Genomic DNA, 18,443 nt, shown 5'->3' on the forward strand with positions numbered 1-18,443 from the left:
AGAAACAGATATTACAAACATCATAAGATCCCAAGCACACTGCTCACAATTAAATCATTGTAGCAGCTGGACTTGGAACTTCCTACCTCTAGGAAGCTGTTGATGCAAAACAATACTATAATCAAGTCAACTGGTCAGCACCATAACAGCATGATTTAACAATGATGTATGGATCCTTAATGCCATTTTAAGATGTAATGTCTGTACTCAAAATACTTTAGAAACCAATGCCAGGCCAGTGGTCAATGTTTCAGATGTTTGCTATCCGACATTTTATTCACATTAGGAGAGTTTATTGATGGAAACTCACACAGTCTGTAAGAAAATTATTATATATTTATTTTTAATAAACGTTATACCAAGATTAATGGCAAGTTCAAAGACCTTAGGTGGTGTTTTCTATGTTTCTTATCACTTTCAAATTTCCCCCTTTACAGATGCATTAACATTTTTGAACATTTGCTGTTAAGATTCAGTAGTCTGATTATTAGCCAACTTGTTTTTGGATGAAATCCAACTACCCTTGCAGTATGTGGGAATCCAATGAAATTTGTATTTCAGTAGGAAATTACTGGCCCTTTTCCAAGGTGTTTGGCCTTTTATGTTGGCAGGCTATTTTATCATAGTTCTCAGCTGCCAAAAATCCAGCTGAAATGCCACTTTATTAACTCCATTCAACCCCATACACTATAAATAATGGCTATATAAATCTTAGTCAATTTTATTTCTTTATGCTTCCAGACAGCATGGTTAAGGCCACCATACTGCCCACCAAGGACAAGAATTGCTCACACTTGCAATTCTTTGCCATTTAAATACTTAAATTATCTTGACTATTCAGCTATCCAGTTAATCTTGACTTGGTCACAGAAGGGGGGGAAACTGATGTTTGTTGCTCTTGGGGTTACCCCAATCAATTCTTTGGTATTTACAAAAGAGCCCTTAATGGAATTCAATTTAATTTGACAAGAGAAAAGAACTGCTTTGTAAGATTTATTAAGAAACAAACAATCAAGAAAGAACCATACATGCTGCAGGCTTCTTAAATAAATGTCAGTGGGGAGTTCCATCCCAAGGTTATGGAAGCAACTCATTTCAGACCTTGATAGGGTTGCCATGAGTATCTGTGGTTTTCTGATCCTAATGAGAAACTGCATATTGCTGTTGTATGTTCCAAACGGGTAGCTGGTTTGAGAACAAGGTGAATGCTGTGGTTTGGTGGTAGAACATCTGCTTGGCATGCAGAAGGCCCCAGGTTCAATCTCTGGCATCTCCAGTTAAAGGGACTAGGCAAGTAGGTGATGTGAAAGACCTCTGCCTGAGACCCTGGGGAACCGCTGCCAGTCTGAGTAGACAATACTTACCTTGATGGACCAAAAAGGTCTGATTCAGTATAAGGCAGTTTCATGTGTTTACGTGTTCATGAGACAGAGGGAATTTCCCCACCAGACAACAGGCAGCTGCAATGAATGTGTCAGGGCCGCTGCTGCTGCAATGTGCTGCAGGCACACAGCCATTGAGTGGCTAGGGGATCCCGTGATGTCATCATGCTACACTTGTTCTGGTTTCAGTAGGCCACTCATTCACTTGCACAAGGAAGCAGTGACCCCAGAAGCTCCAACATCTGCTGGTAGGGATGCTGGCTTCCCTTCCTCCTTCAGTGGTGCTCAGTGGAGGGGCTGGGATATTCTTTGAACTCCATCCTCATGAATGGCTGCAGTTTGAGAACATTATCCGGATCTTCATCAGGTCTGATCAATGGGGCTTACTCCTTAGAAAGTGTTCATAGGATTGCACTGCTAGACACCTACGTTATAAGTCTCTCGACTCAAAAAATCTCAAGTTATTTTTTTACTATGTGTCTTTTGAAATTAGAGGTGACAGCAACTGATGAATGGCAGAGGGCTGCTGCCACAAGCAAGCTGTCTAATTACGTGAAAAAGCAGTGTAATTGTGCAAATCTGATGCATGTGCATTCACTAGGATGCATCCTGTTTGCTACTGGTGGGTGAGCATGACCAGTAATGATGCAGATACTATTCTGATCTGCATTGCAAACCAAACAAAAAATCTGCTTTTGCAGATTAGTGTCCCAAATATTCAGGAAGACAGAATTATTGACAAAAACAGAGAAGCACAACCCTGATTCTTTTTGCGAAGCACTAATTTCTGTCTCTCTGCCCCTGTGGCATTTTTGCGGCAAGCGGCTTGCATGTCTCTGACAACCACCACACTTCATTCCTCAGCTTGCTCAAGGGGCCGTGTCAGATGTCTCACTTGGATCCCTTTGCAAGAGAGGCACTTCTCATGGTGACGCACCACACTGAATTGCTCTCTCTTCCCAAAGTCTTCCATTTGGCAGATGGTGCCATGGCAGCATGTGGATATCATAGTGATATGCGTGAGTTAGAACTTCTCAGGTTTCCAAAAGTTTTTGTTTTCCTGGCAGGAAATAGATGGCTTTCCGTCAGTCACTGCTGTGGTTGTTTTTATTTGTCGTCCTCTGATCTGTCAGATGTTGATTATGAATATGATTCATGGTTTAAAAATAAAAGCTCTTTCCATTCCAAACTGTGTATGTGGGGGCTTATGCCAGGAAGGGGGCAATCAGAGGTGGCCCGGATTTGTTGGCAAGTGGATCACTGGCCTCCCCTCATCCATCTGTCAGCTGTTCTCTCATAAATTTGTGAGGGGGGGTATACAAAGTAGAGCTTTCATCTCCTCCTGGTAGCTCTTGCCCCTACCATGTGGAAGTAAGAGATGTTCTAGAATTTCTTCTTAATTTTTTTTGTTAACATCCCACAAAACATTCCTTTTTTCAAGGTTTCTGACTAAATGCAGTGTTTTATTCTCTAATATGAACTCACGGGGAAGACTTAAGTATGGACCAACTGGTCACAGCTATGATATGAGAGAGCTGGTGGTGTAACAAAAGTGTCAACTGAAGGAGATCTAGGTGCAAATACCCACCCTGCCATGTGTCTCACTGGCCTTGAGACAATAACACTCTTTCAACCTAACTTACGTCACAGGGTTGTTGTGAGCAGAGAGGAACCATATACACCAGCCTGGGCTTGTTTTTGATACTCAGGTGGGTGCTCTACGTCACCAGGGCCCAATCCTGTTTAGGGTAACATTTTGAAGGGCTGAGTAAAGATATTATTGCTAGAGAGGACTCAATTGCAATTTCCATGATTATAGGGGAAGTGTGGCAGCGACATCATTTGTGGTCTCCAGCCATGTTTGCTTCTTCCCACTTCACACATTACATTTCCTGCTCCAGTGTGCTCATGAGAAAAAAATGGAGCCATTCTTTGTTTAGAAAGAACTATGCTGTGAAAGCCACCCTATGTCTGTGTGACAAAGCTATTAAAAATGCTGAAGACAAGTGTGCCATCAGTTCAGGTCATTCCTTTCTCTGAAGCCTGTGGTGAGAGAGCAATAAATGAACCATCTCCCCAAAGCTGACTTGGGGGGGGGGGGTTATATTTTAAAAGTTTTTGTTAGTGCTGTTGTTTCTATTATTATATGGCTGCTTTTAAGGTTCTAGGGTTTTAATTTAGATTTGGATAGATGTTTACTGGTGCCATTTACTCTTGTTTTGTTCTTATCGTCTTAGTTTTGATTGTCATGTTTATGTTATTGTCTTTTTTCCTTTCTTGTAATCTGCGCTGAGTACATTTATAAGCAGATATAATGCAGGATTAAATTTTTATTGAATAGGTAAAAGGATGCATTACTGCTGTGTTTGCCTGCCCTGTTTAATGCCCTGCCTTTAGCCCTGGTATTTCAGATGGTATTCCAAGCAGCATGCTGTCACAGTAAACAATTCCTGTGATGGGTATTTGAGCAGAGCAGTACTGGAAGAGGAAGCCGGCATGAAAGTACGTTCCTCATCTGCAAACAGGAACATTCTGCCATTTCCCCAAACATTTAGTCATTTGTTTAGGAAATGTATATCATTCCTTTCCTGAACCCTGCTTGAGATAGCTTACAGCTAAAACGTAAAAAGAAACTACATTCACCTCTGACATTACCCTCTTCACACAAGTAGACCACTTCCCATGTTCATGTATTGCTGCTGCTACTTCCTCACTGAAAGAGGGAGGGAGGGAGGGAGAGCAAGACACTTCAGTCAGTGGTGTCTATTTGAAAAAATTCAGTGGTGGGAGAACAATGGAAGGAAGAGAAGGAGATAAACATTCCCTCTTCAAAATACGGAAGTTTACTGCATATGACTACCAAACAGATGTGGCATTTGACATATGTGGGTCTCTGAAGCATCATAATGCTGATTTGATATATTTATTGATGTATAGATACATTCCTAGATAAATAACTAAAAGTACATAGATAAGTAATGACTAGCAATTAGATTCCATATTTATACTTGAATGAAACTGATGCAAAGCGAATTCTACAAACAATTCTTCAGTTTTCTAGCCACATTCAGCAGATTTTGTCTCATTGTTCATTTTTTATCAATGAATAGGAAAAATGAAAAAGTATAATTTTGTTATAGTAATTGATGAAGTGAAACTTAATGTGAAAAGTAATGGCATTAGTTAATGTTAGTATTCCTTATTGTGGTGCTTGGCTGCATGGCTTTAAAGTTCAAGGTGATCAGAGGGAGGGGGGAGTTCCTGCCCACTTGTAGCCTACCTGTTGGCCTCCACATTTGGGCCAGGTGAACAGAAAGATGACTTCCATTTCCTGGCCCTTGCAGCACTGAAACTCTACGGTAAGTGGAGGGCGGGAATGAGAAAGTAGAAGGGGGAGACCCCCCAAAAAATTGAAAATGCATCAGGGTTAATTTTAAAATAAACAGCAAAAATGGATTTAAAACAAAAAATATGTTGAAAGTAAAGATTTCTTTTTAACTAAAATGAAAATGGGGGGGAGACCCTGTACACCCCTATTAAGAAGAAGAAGAAGAGTTGGTTTTTATATCCCGACTTTCTCTATCACTTAAGGCAGAATCAAACTAGCTTACTATCACCTTCCCTTCCCCTCTCCACAACAGACACCCTGTGAGGTAGGTGGGGCTGAGAGAGGTCTATCAGAGCTGTGACTAGCCCAAGGTCACCCAGCTGGCTTCGTGTGTAGGAGCGGGGAAACAAATCCGATTCACCAGATTAGCCTCCGCCGCTCATGTGGAGGAGTGGGGAATCAAACCCGGTTCTCCAGATCAGACTCCACCGCTTCAAACCACCGTTCTTAACCACTACACCACACTGGCTCTAATACTGAATTGAATGACTTTCTCCTCCTCCTTGTTACAGCTCCTGAAGTGCTTGCCCAGAAACCCTACAGCAAAGCAGTGGACTGTTGGTCGATTGGAGTGATTGCTTATATCCTGTAAGTACCATCAAGCAAGTTCCGGCTATTGATTTATTCATTAGTCTAAAATATTATATTGCACAGGATTGGAACACGGTGCATGGGCGGGGTCTCTGAGAGGTGCAGAGGAAATATATGACCAACCTGCAGCTGGGGGGGCGTGGAGGTATAATATAAATGATTTAATTAATGAACAAATAAATACAATATTAGTTATTTGACTGAAAACTATAGATTGTGCTAAATTCTGAAACACTGGTCCAGTTTGATTGGCAATCACCCCAGCCCCCCATTTGTGATTGCCTAGAGGTACTGCTTACTCAATCTGGAGCCTCTGTATGGAGCCTGTGCATCTGGCAGACACAGCTTGCGTGGTTAGATCAGTCATTCTGAGGGACACCTCAATGTCCCATGTGGTATCCATGTATATAGTTCCATGTAGAGACCAGTTCTTACCTTTAACGCCAGCCCTCTGGACCATGCCTTGGCTGATTTCATTGGGATATACCAATAGTGGCCACTGTTATGAGGTTATATCAGTATCTGTGATCCTTCTCTGGTATTTTTTGTCACATTTAAAATACTTGGGGAAAACAGAAATACAACACTTCTGTATGCTTCTTAGCCTACCATTTTTATTTATTTATTTATTTATCATTTCAATTTAATACCCCGCTCTCCCCGGCCAAGACCGGGCTCAGAGTGGCTTACAGGGGAGTAATAACCCATTTAATGAAACTATTTAAAGCAGCATTTAAAATAGCCCTAAAATTCTAAAACCAATCCTAAAACTACCTCTAAGTATAAAAGGTTTAACTAGGCGAACAGATGGATTTAGGGCTGTCTGGGGTTTTTTTTCACACCAGTCACAGCTAGGGTTACCAACCTACAGATGGAGACTGGAGATCTCCCGGAATTACAGCTGATCTCCAGATTGCAGACATCAGTACCCCTGGAGAAAATGGTTCCTCCTCTCCGCAAACCCTCCCCAGGCTCCACCCCCAACTCTCCAGGAATTTCCCAGTCCTATCCTAGCCATGGTGTTCCTGCTTTCGGCTGCCTTCTCACTACTGCTGTGCCTTCTTCGTCACTGTGTGATCCTCAGCTGTAATTTAAGCATGACACTGAGTGGGCAAAAGCACTCTCATGTGGAACTTTGCACTTGCACAGCATATCACTTAAACTAGGCTGCTACCTGTGCAAAAAAATGACAAATGTTGAGAGGATGGGGCGTTGTGCTGACTCCATTTCCCCAATGACCACTTTCTGAGGCCTACAAGAATGCGCAACCTGTACTCTGGACAAGAGGCCACAGTTAGAACAGAATATGGAGAAACGGAATGGTTTCCAATTGGCAAAGGAGTCAGACAAGGGTGTATTTTATCTCCCTATCTCTTCAATGTATATGCAGAACATATAATTAGGAAAGCTGGATTAGATTTAGATGAAGGTGGAGTGAAAATTGGAGGGAGGAACATTAATAATTTGAGATATGCCACTGACACTACATTATTGGCAGAAAATAGTGAAGATTTGAAACAACTACTGCTGAAAGTTAAAAGAGAAAGTGCCAAAGCAGGACTACAGCTGAACATCAAGAAAACAAAAGTAATGACTACAGGAGAATTACACAACTTTAAGGTTGACAATGAGGAAATTGAAATTGTTGAAGACTTTCTATTCCTTGGCTGCACCATCAACCAAAAGGGAGACTGCAGCCAAGAAATCAGAAGGAAATTGAGACTGGGAAGGGCAGCCATGAAGGAGCTAGAAAATATTTTGAAGTGTAAGGATGTGTCACTGGCCACCAAGACTAGATTAATTCATGCCATCATATTTCCTATTACTATGTATGGGTGTGAAAGCTGGACAGTGAAGAAAGCTGATAGGAAGAAAATAGATTCCTTTGAAATGTGGTGTTGGAGGAGAGTGTTACGGATACCGTGGACTGCCAAAAAAACAAATCTGTGGGTTATAGATCAAATCAAGCCTGAACTGACCCTGTTTCTAAATGGAGGTCGCAGCACAGGCACAAATGCAATGTTTCCTGGACTCTTTTGAATCACCTCCTTCTCTAGCTCTGGATCTCCTGTGTTGAGCAGGGAGCTGGACCAGATAGCCTAGAAGGCCCTTTCCAACTGTAGGGGCTCTATTACAAAGGATTAGACAAATTAATGGAATGTACAGCTATCAACATATTATGAGCCGTGGTAATAAATACGTAGATGCTGGGGTCAACTAACAAAGGAAGGCCTTCATCCTCAAGCCAGATGGCTTGCTGGTACTGGGAAGGGAATGAAATCTGAGCCATCCCCAGACTTCAGATCTGAAGAGGAGGCCATGTAGCACATGGCTTCTCTGAGAACTTTACAAGATTGGTGGAAACTTGCCTCTTTGGGAAGCTTTCGGAATTGTGGCAGAGCCAGTTTGGGATATTTTGTCACACTGGTGGTTGCATCAGCACCCTCCTCTTAGGCCCTCACCAAGCAGTTGCTTGGGTGGAGAACTGGCCCTGGGTTAAGGCTTATAAGGAGTCACTGGAGAGTTTTAAGATATTATTAGGTAGCAGATATTTTAAGTATTTTTATTCTGATCACTTTATTACACATGTTTTTCTGATGATTAGCTGTGATTTGAGCTTGAATTTGCTGGTTTAGCAGGACACATTTTTTTAAAAATAAAAAGCATAAAATTCTATATCTCTTTTAATACACATGGGCACTGAGCAATGACAAATGAAGCTACTGCTTCTGCCCTGCTGCTGTTTTTGATATACGAGTGAATACATTTCAGATGGGGGGGATTAAAATCTCACACAAATAAGATGTGTTAAGAAATGCAACACTTGGTTCAGTGTCGGCTTTAATTGCATCCAAACCTCAAAACTTCTATCATCAGACTTGTTAACAGAAAACTCATTTTATGTGTCAAAGTAATTTTATTAGACTGAAACGTCCTGTTATTCCATATGTTATAGCCATTTTATTTAAAACAGCCATATTATGGATCTCAGGGGTTGTTTTTTTCCTGTTAAAAATTTCCAGGGTTTTTTCTCCCTTGTGGCGCTCCTCCTGCCCAATCTGAACCGGCTGCCTCTTGGCCCTCTTGCTGCGAGCCACAGTGGCCCCCCTAGACCTCAGAATGAGAAGTAGATGGGGTTGCTCTACTTTTTTCCTCTCTTCCCCAGGCTGCAGCTCTCACAGCTGTGAGCTGAGCCTGTTTCTCCTCCCCAGCTATCATCAGGCACCACCCATTTAAAGCCCTGTTGTTTCCAGCCCTCCCCCTCTGACACCCAATCCAGGGTCAAGACTTGCCCCCACCAGGACCTTGGCCAATCCCTGGCATAGGAGGCAACTGCCTCCATCACTTCTCCCCATCGCCCACACATGCCCCTCCCATCTTTCCTCAACTCCAACCTCTTCTTTGCAGCCCTGTAGGAGAGCCAGCGGAGAGGGGCTACTGGCTCTCTGGGGTCTCCCTGGGTAGTTGTAGTGAGCCCACCCTCCAGTTACTCCCAGTGAACCCTTCTCCAGCCATTGGAACCTTCCCCTGGGATGGCATCCCCACCTAGGGTTGCCAGACCACCATCAGGAGGCAGGGGATCCCTCCTTTGGACCCCCTCCCACTAGTGCCATTCAGCCAGCAGGAGTCTTACCAGGTGCAAATTGAGGCCTAGGCCTTGACACCATTGGCGAGTTCACGTCACTTCCAAAGTGACATTATCACCCCCATAACAAGTGCTGCAACTGGTCACTGTGACATGGGCTGCTTAACCACCTGTGGGATTACAGGTATGCCCAGGCTCATGTCCCTAGCATAACACCCACAAACTCAAGTGGTAATGAATGTAATTTTTTTCAGTCTTTGCAATGTCTGTGCCCTTAAGAGAGAGAGAGAGAGAGATCATCTGTAGGACTGGCATTAAACAGTGCCTTGCAGTATTCCCCCCTCCCCCTCCTAGAAATTTTAAATTATTTTTCTTTTTTGCAGATCCAGCTGTTTTTCTCAGGAGAAAGGGTGGTTTCGTTCTTTTAATTTTTGCTCCGCGTTCAGGGTTACAGTTAGTGAGTGTTGGGAATATTTAGGTGCAGAGGAATGCTAATGAAGCAGCTGCCTGCTATTTCTGAGCCAGTAATAGCCTTAGACGCATCTTAAATTCTTGGTTACTTTGGGGGAGGAAGTGAGAAAATGCCAGTTGATTGAAACTCACCCAGGGTGGACTGAGATTTTCCCACTGAAAACGGATTGTTTTATTTATTCTATTCAGACACAAAAATATACATCTATAGCTCAATTTTGCAATCCTCTTTTTTCTCATCCTAGCAGAAAAAAAATGTGACGTGGTCCCTCTGTGGATTTCATTGCCTGAAGTGTGGTGATGGCCATTAGCTTAAAAAATGATGGAATGGCCATTTGCCGTGTTGATCAATAGAGCTTCCACGAGTAGTGCTTTTTCTTCCTGTCCTTGTTTAGAAGATCCTCACATTGTCCCCTGTGGGGAGCTGCATGTGCCCCAGTGTTCCTCTTCATGGTGCTGTGGGGCAGATACATGTTAACTTTGGATGCTTCGAATGGATGTGGAAAGAAAGTGCCACTCCTGCTCCCTCTGCTCCTGCTTCTTCAAATGGCTGAAGCCGCTTTCGTCAGGGAAGCTGATGCAAGTTTCTCAGGGCAGGGGACAGCGTGGGAGGTTTCTGATATGGTTCACCGGAGGCTGCAACACTAGGTTTCTCTGATTCTTCATCACAAAATGGGAATGTTTTTATTGATGTTATTTATAATCTGCCTTTCTCACTGGTAGTCAAGGCGGATTACACAGTAGTTAAAACAACACAATAGTGTATGCAGGTGTGTGCGTTTCTGCTTGTGTAGGCTAGGCAACTTACTCTGATTCTGTACCTGCTGTGTGGACTTCCACATAAGGGGGAACTTGGATAGATGTTGTGGGGTTTGTACTAATTTGATATTCTGCATTGGGGCATGAATGTATGCACACACTCTACAAATAGATTTAATAGTATTTCCATCTTCAAAGGGAACTCCAGCAGCTGTAGTTCAGGGAAGGGAGAGAGCTTGAGATTGCTAACCAAAAATTGCCGGCTCCTTAGGGCACCTATAAAGTGGTATAAAGTCTGTAGCGTCAGTCTGTCCCTAGAGCCTCGGTCTTTCCCCAAAGTCACATGTGCCACATTCCAGTCCCTCTAAACAGGCCTTCCTGCACCTACTCAATTTTCCTTTCCAAAGCTCTTTCCTTCACCATCTCCATTTCCCATTGCTTCACTCATCTGGCTGTTCCCCTTCGGCCCCATAGGACTGTCCCAGCATCTCAGCTGGGAGATTTTGAAAATGCTGAGCAGGCTGTAATAATGTAGACAGGAAAGAGAACAGAAATAGGTGCCAGAACCCTTAAGAACTGATGAGCTTTTTGCATTTTTCTGCAGATCTCAAATGAGTGAGTTAAAAGGTATAGTTTAAAAAACAGAACACAGAGAATCAGTGTCCTTGCCTTTTAGACAAGTGTTTTTAAAATTCCCCTTTGTCTGAGATGGCTGAAGGGGGGAATGAGAAAGATTTTGATCCTTAAGCGGAGAGGCTGGAAAAAGCACAGTCACCCCAGAGAAGCCCTGCCAAGGTCGATCTTTACTAAGTGGCTTCTTGGCAGAAATGATGTGTTGCTGCTTTGTTTTGTCTCTGAAGAGTGCATTAAATTAGAAGAAGATTGCCTGAATTGATTAGGAGCCTCTCCGGGTTTTTGGAGAAGGCAGGGTAGAAATGTAATAAGACAAAAGTAGAACTTTCAGCCAGCAAACAGCATGTAATATATTAAGAATGTGATCACCTATATGGGTAAATCTTTTTTAAGTTGCAATTCTTGAATGGCCTGCGAACAGAAAGGGTTTGGGTTGGGGAGTGAAAGAACTGTTGATCATATACTTATTGGTCTGTTATGCATGGCTTTCACTCGCTGCCACCCCTCCAACAACTCTGGGTCTTTGTTTGGATTATGCATGCCACTTTTGACCATCAAAGGCTGCCTCTCTTGCCCCCTGCGTTTCCCCGTGTTTTGTCTGCGTTTTCAAATTTGAGATAAAATAGGACCTGCAAAATGTGGGAAAACGCAGTGGGAGAGCGAGGCGACCTCTGATGGTCGGAAACGGCATGCAGAATCTAAACAAAGACTCAAAGACTCGGAGGGGTGATGGTGAGTGAAACAGCCATGCATAAAAGAGCATACATTTCAGGCCCCTTAAAGGTTCCTTTAAAAAAGGCACTGTTTCTCTTCAGCCCCATTTGAGGGCTGACATCTGCTCCCCCCTCTCCCCGGGATGACATAATGCAAGGAACCCCAGGCAAGCAGAAGAATAGGGGCTACAGTGAATACAGACCTGCTAGCTGGGAAGATTCTGAGCCTGGAAGAAGAAGAAAAAATCCTGAGACAATGGCTCATCCAAAGACCAGCACTGGAGAAAGGCAATCAGATTTCAATTAGGAACATCCAGGAATCACATCAGTTTGCCTTTTGGACACACAAAGACTCCTCTGCTATCATTAACTTAGCCTTCTGTTTACAACGTAAGCCAAAATCACCTAACAATAGTATGAGCATTACTTCACTCAGAAGCCATGTACCATGCTGTCAAATGTTATACCATGTTGCATCTAAGGATGCTGCTACAATAGGCATGGACAGCTAATAAATTCAACAAGAAGGGCTGAATTTATACTACAAAGAGGGGCTTTGGTAGCTTTCAAGGCAGGAGTGGAGTCACAGATTTTTGGAGAAGGATTCTGTCCCCAGTTATAGGGTTAAGCAGGCAGGGCCCTGGGGGGGGGGGATTCTTTGATTTCTTGCTTTAGGGGGAAAGGGGACAGAGGCAGGAGCCAGGTGTGGGTTCACACTGTGCCAGTGGGGTAGAATTGGGCTTGTTCTAGAGGAGGAAGTGGCCAGGGAGAATTCAAAGTGTAGGGAAGGCAAGAAATGCACTGTTTTTGCAAGGGTTTCTATGCTGCCTTTGCTGTGTTTGGGCAAGAACTCTACTGTTTGCACTTCTCAGTTGGTGACTTACCATGACAAATCTGCCAGATGTTTGGAAAACCTATCCCCCCACATAAACATGCACACAATTTCATTTTTTGCAGTCCTAGACAAGCAAAGGAAATAGGAAGTTTATTGAGTACCCAGTCGGCTAGTGTGTGCATTGTTTGGCTTTTTAAGCTATGTGTTTTACAGGCATCAGAAAAGATCATTTTGTAAGTCTCAAGGATGTTGTTGGGGGAAAACCCTTTAAATTCTTCCTTAGTGTCTTCCTGTCCTGTGATTTAAAATGTCCTGCTTTATTCATTTTGTGTATTAGGCTCTGTGGGTATCCACCCTTCTATGATGAAAACGACTCTAAGCTTTTTGAGCAGATCCTTAAGGCAGAATATGAATTTGATTCTCCATATTGGGATGACATCTCTGAGTCTGGTAAGGAGCAAATATAATCACAATAGCTACTAATGCAGAATCTGTGTGCATTTACTGTGTGCATTTACTGCGTGCATTTTTGTTTCACTAAACCTTGTATTTCAGAGTTCTCTCCCCTTCTTGTACCAGATGCACACTTTTATCTCCCCTTCTGCTTTCTGGAACTTCTCATGACACACACACCCAGCCCCCAAGCTTTCCTAGGAGAATAAATATCTATAATGTAGAATGATCAGGGCTGTGTGCTTGTTTTGAATCATATGGGGAAATTTGCAAAATGTGGTATTCTGTGCAGAATTCAGCTTAGCTTTAATTTTAAAAAGAAGTAAGTTTCTAGCCCTCATTGGTATGAAGATAATGCTTAAAAGCCTACCTATTGAAAATTCAAAGCCGGGGGGGGGGGGGATGTCCACCAACATTTGCTCACTTTTCACAATTTAGTATTATAGTAGTTGCAGGGTTCAGTGTTTCTTTGTGCAGAATTTGGACAGTCTTGGCACAGAACATTATTTTTTTAGTGCATGCAGCTCCTGGAATGAGAGTTAAAATATTTTCCCAGCACTTCTTGTAAAAGTTTGAAGTACCATACAGAATAGTACCTTATTGCAAATTCTACATTTTGTAAGAATGAAATCATAGTCTCCAAAACACAGATAACATCATATAAAACAAATCTTATATTAATAAACAACCTATACATACAAATAAAATGTCAGTCTGGTTAGATACTTTAATGTTGAATTAAATTATATAAGGCATGGCTATTCAATTGACTGACTTTGCTAGTTACTGCGGAAATGTCTTGTGTGCATAAAATGCTGCTTACTTAATTTACTTATTGGGAGATATGGTTTTATTATTATTATTATGCTTCCTTGAGGAACATCATCCTAATGGTTCAGAGAATGTCTGTGCTGGCTAAATTAAGATGAACCTTTGATACTGTTGTGTGTCTTTGTTGTTCCAGACATCAAGTACATTTCTTTTTCTTTCCCCTCTGGACACAGCTAAAGATTTTATTCGAAATCTGATGGAGAAAGACCCCAATAAAAGATACACCTGTGAACAGGCAGCCCGACATCCATGGTGAGCATTTATTTAGTCAATTGCCTTGTGCAGAAACTTTCAAAGTAATTTTTTCTTCTTTATTAATTGGTGATATCAATGTTTTGATTCAAGGAGTAAAATCTGAAGAAGTACACACACACACACACACACACAAAACAATGGCTCTGGAAATCTTTACTTCACAGCATCACTAGTGACATTGATTTAAAACTCTCCGTTGCACAGGGCTGTGATTGCAATCACATTATACCCGTAAGCTTGGGAATCAGTCTTTGAGGGCAAGAAAAAAGTATTAATGGAGTGCAAAGGGAGGGAATACTAGAACTTTTTTCACTGACAATAAAATAAGGCCATATACAACCTTATGGGAAGCAGTTGATGCTGAGCGCAAGGGAATGGTGCATGCAGTGGGATGGTGTTCCACCCTCAATGCCCTCATGGATATGCCACAATGACTGACTGGTGCACATGTGTCTATTTGACAGGTTGTTATTCACTAATGCATGATCCTTTGACTTCAGTTTGGGGCAGTATATGGGTATGATGATAATACATGCTGGATCTGTGTACATGGTAGGGTTGCCAACCTCCTGGGATTACAAGTTACCTCCAGGGTACAGAGATCAGTTCACCTGGAGAAAAATGGCTGCTTTGGAAGGTGAATTCTATTGCAGAATACCTCATTGAAGTACCTCCTCTCCCCAAACTCCATCCTTCTCAGGCTCCACCCCTAAAATCTCCAGGTATTTCCCCAACTGAAGCGGACAACCCTAGCACATGGGAATGTGTATGTCTTATTTGGTTGCAAAAGTAAAAGGTGGAGATTGGGCAAGTGCGGGCTGAATGGGGGGTGATCCTACTGCCTCAATATGCACCTACCGGTAAGTGGGGTGTGCCCTATATGTATAGGAAGCAGGTGTTTTCTCCGTGATGCACTGCCAGTAGATTATTGCTGTAAAATGATAGCATGTAGGAAGTTTCCAGCATGAAACACAGCACTGGAGATCCTGAAATATTACATTGAAACACTCATCCATTTCATCTATAATTATTTCTAGCAAAAAAGGAAAAATGGAAAAATCTTAACTGTAGGTTCAAACTTCAAAAGGGAGGAGTGATGTGTACTTGAATGACATCATTCTGTTATGGGCCACAGGAAATTAAAGAAGACATAAAACTGAAATTTCAAACACAAACTAATGGTCCTGGTAGAAAGTAGGTCAATTTTTATATTTTTGACAGAAAAACATTTTTTCCAAGATGTTGTATCCAACATATCCAATATGTGCATATCTGATTATTGGCCTGTAGTTTCTGGAATGTTAGTTAATGGAATGAAATAAGAAACCATGAAAATGTGGTGAGTACACAGTGCTCAAAATTGAAGTGATTCTAACACAATATAAGCCTTAATGAGTTTCTCCTTCTCTCCTCATGTAACCCACCTTCCTCCCAACCAGGCCAACCCCCCCCCCAATCTTTTTTCTAGGATTCAGACTGTGGATATTGGCCATTGGTTGAAAAGTTGTTGACTAAATCGACTCAGTAAAAAGCATTGTTTATAAGGCCACAATGGTTATATAAAGCTTATACACAATGGTCCTGATCCATAGGAAGTAGGCTATACCTACATCTTGTTGAAATCTGTGGGAGAAGATGACTGCAGTGCCATTTGTGTCAATGGAAATTACTTCCGATAAACCAGACTACACCCTGATCCTCAACCATGTCTACTTGGAAGTTCCACCAATTACGACAAGAGGTGGCAGGTACAACTGCCTTTGTCTAGATGAAGGCCATCAACTCTGGATCTGTTTTGGAGAGCAAAACAGAGGAACTACAGTTGGCAAGGAACACAGCATTCAAGACAAACATGACAACCTCTAAATATGAAGCATGTAACTCAAGCTGGGCCCCACCAGAATCACTTGACCAAAGTGTTCATTCTTATGAAATGTTCACAGTCTGAGAAGAGCAATGCAAAAACTCCAACTCTTGGTCATGACATCAGTGTTCCATGCCTAACTTTTTCATGGTGTGTCATGCCTCTTAAGGCAGTAACTTCACCTTACTAGAAATCATTGCAATTATTATTTGCTAAGATAAGTAGTCTCTTCAGCAGAATGTCATGAGCCTGGCATCTCAATCCTAATCATATTTATTTAGAAGACCCAATAATTTCAGTGGGTTCACTGAAACTGTAAGCCAGGTATTAGCCAGGAACCCAGGTGTGGTCTACATGTGCTGCTGAATGAGGTAGGAGAATCCTCAGGTAGTAGAATAAGATGAGCACTTTAGGTTGCAGGTGGACAGTACCATTGTTAAATCTCTGCCATGTCAGAAATTCCCTGCAAGTAAAAAAACAAACAAAAAAACAACAACTAGCACATCAGGTACAAAGGTCAGTCTGCTCCCTGCTGATCTATTTGCAAAGCACTGAAAAATATGATTCTCCACCTGCAGTCTGAAATAGTACAAGTTGTATAATCACCTTAGAAGTTTTCCCTTTCAATCACTGAAGGGCAGGGCTGGGGGAAACAGGCAGGAGAAGCTACAGCTGCCTGGCTTCCCAGTCCAGTAGCAAATGAATGAGGAGTCTCAGGGTTACAACTCCCAGCAACTACAACAGCGCTACATCTATAGACGGCCTGTACTCTTCCCTACATCTGCCATGGTGTGTTCTGGGTTCTCTGGGTTCCGGTTCCGGTCAGGGGAAGGAGGAAGCATGTCTCAGATAAGCTCCCGATTTTTAATTCATTCATTCTAAATCATTCTAAAGAAACTCTAATGACTAGGTTATTTTAACTTCTTAACTGGAGTCCTGTTTTGCAGTTGAACTTGGAAAGAACAACTTTATCTTGCTAGTAACTGTGGGGAGTTACACGGAACTTCTTAAAAAAACATCTGCCATGGACAGGCAGAGGGTCCCCAAAGGCAGACTCATTTGAAATCTCCTCCTGTATCATATATATGGTGTTCTCCAATCTAATAGGCAGGTGATTTGAGCTTCCACCTGCAGAGATTGTGCCAGAGCAAGGGCATCAGGTACATCTAGCTACACCACTTTGACTTGGAAACGGAGGGTAAGCAGATGCAGGAGCTCATTTCATTTGTGTGCTACATCTGAGGCAGTATTAATTACAGCTGTTACATTGATTAAGAACATACTGTCAAGGCAGAATTCTGATACTGCTCTCAACGACAGAGTTCAGACTTTTAATGAAGGAAAGAGAGAAGAATACACAGAATTCTCTGTTCAAGGACTGGAAGACTCTGGGATAGAATATGGGGGCAACTTAATATGCAAAAGGCTGTGATCCTCCGCCTGGTCAAGGCTGCACTGCCTTTGCTCCGCCATGAGCTTTCCTGAAGTAGAGGACCTGCAAGGCCTCACATTGCGGAGGGGAGGGGGCTGCACCACCTCATTCCTCCACCTTTCCATACCCTCTGCTCTTCCACACTGCCTGAGCAGGGATACGTCATCCTATCTGGCCTGCTATAGATTCTCCTTAGATAGGCCACCCTTTGAATCCCCTCCCTTGGCTTGCTCCTCCCCTCTATCCCTTCACCCAACCGGAAGTGTCCTGAAGTCCTGTCTCAGCTTCACCTGCCTCCCAGGTTGCTCCCTTTCCCAGGCTTGAGGATGTTCCTGGATCCACCTGGCTGCCAAACTCTGTTACTGAACCCAGAGTCTGCATACCCACCTTGTCTGTTCTGGGTGCTTCTTAGCCTGTCTGCTGCAGCTGCCAGTTGCATATGGCTTGTCTCAGCCAAGGTGAGTTGCCCTTGTAAGTCCGGGGCAGGTCCCATCACTGGACAAAGGCACTGCAGTGTGTCCTAGGCTGCATCCACACACTGAAGACTCTCCATTTTGCATCCACTGCCCCTTTGAATTCATTGCCTCCACTCAGGAGTTTTCTGTGCACTTTACTCTGTCAGATGCCATTTTCTCTGCATTCTTCCCTGGTGTACTTTTTGAGGGCTTTTAAAAAATGGTACATGGTATGGTGCTATAGCGAGTATTGATTTTTTTTTGAAAGCCCTCCAAAAGCTGTCTAGTGGCATAGTGGGGGAAAAGGCAGCCACAAGGGGTTTACTGGAGGAAAATTGTGCCAAGATGGTCATGACCTTTAAAAATGCACATTTTCTTGTCTAGAAGGCATAAGAAAATGCCTGGACTGAAAAAATTGTAGGAAAATAAGTTGGGGCTGCTGGGAACAGTGAAAGGAGATTTGTAGCACAGTTAGAGCACGGAATCATGTGGATGCTCTCCCCAGAAGCATTTTATGTTGGATGCCAAAGCAGACAAAAACCTCCATGTGGATGGATACCTACAGTACATCCCATCCTGAAGGTGATGACATCTTGAGAGAAGCTGCTGGTAGAAGAGTTACCATAATCTACTGATTGCCTCCCAACTTGAAAGCACTGCTCCCTGACTACAGAACGGTAGCTGGATGTCAGTATGAAGTTGTGAAGTTGAGGTAGTTGTGAACTTCCTGCATTGTGCAGGGGGTTGGACTAGATGACCCTGGTGGTCCCATCCAACTCTATGATTCTATGAAGG

At 42.8% G+C, this 18,443-nt stretch overlaps 1 protein-coding gene across 1 annotated transcript in view; it reads left to right on the plus strand.

Moving 5' to 3' along the window:
* The window catches only part of CAMK1D (calcium/calmodulin dependent protein kinase ID), a 230,049-nt gene that overhangs the window by 200,119 nt on the left and 11,487 nt on the right, over window positions 1-18,443 (plus strand). Inside the window, exons 6-8 of the mRNA XM_056846793.1 lie at window positions 5,283-5,358; window positions 12,696-12,808; window positions 13,816-13,894. Of these exons, the coding sequence (XP_056702771.1) occupies window positions 5,283-5,358; window positions 12,696-12,808; window positions 13,816-13,894 (268 nt within the window). The remainder of the gene's footprint in view (window positions 1-5,282; window positions 5,359-12,695; window positions 12,809-13,815; window positions 13,895-18,443) is intronic.

Source organism: Euleptes europaea, chromosome 3 (assembly GCF_029931775.1).
Source record: "Euleptes europaea isolate rEulEur1 chromosome 3, rEulEur1.hap1, whole genome shotgun sequence".
In the NCBI taxonomy this organism is placed as follows: Eukaryota; Metazoa; Chordata; class Lepidosauria; order Squamata; family Sphaerodactylidae; genus Euleptes; species Euleptes europaea.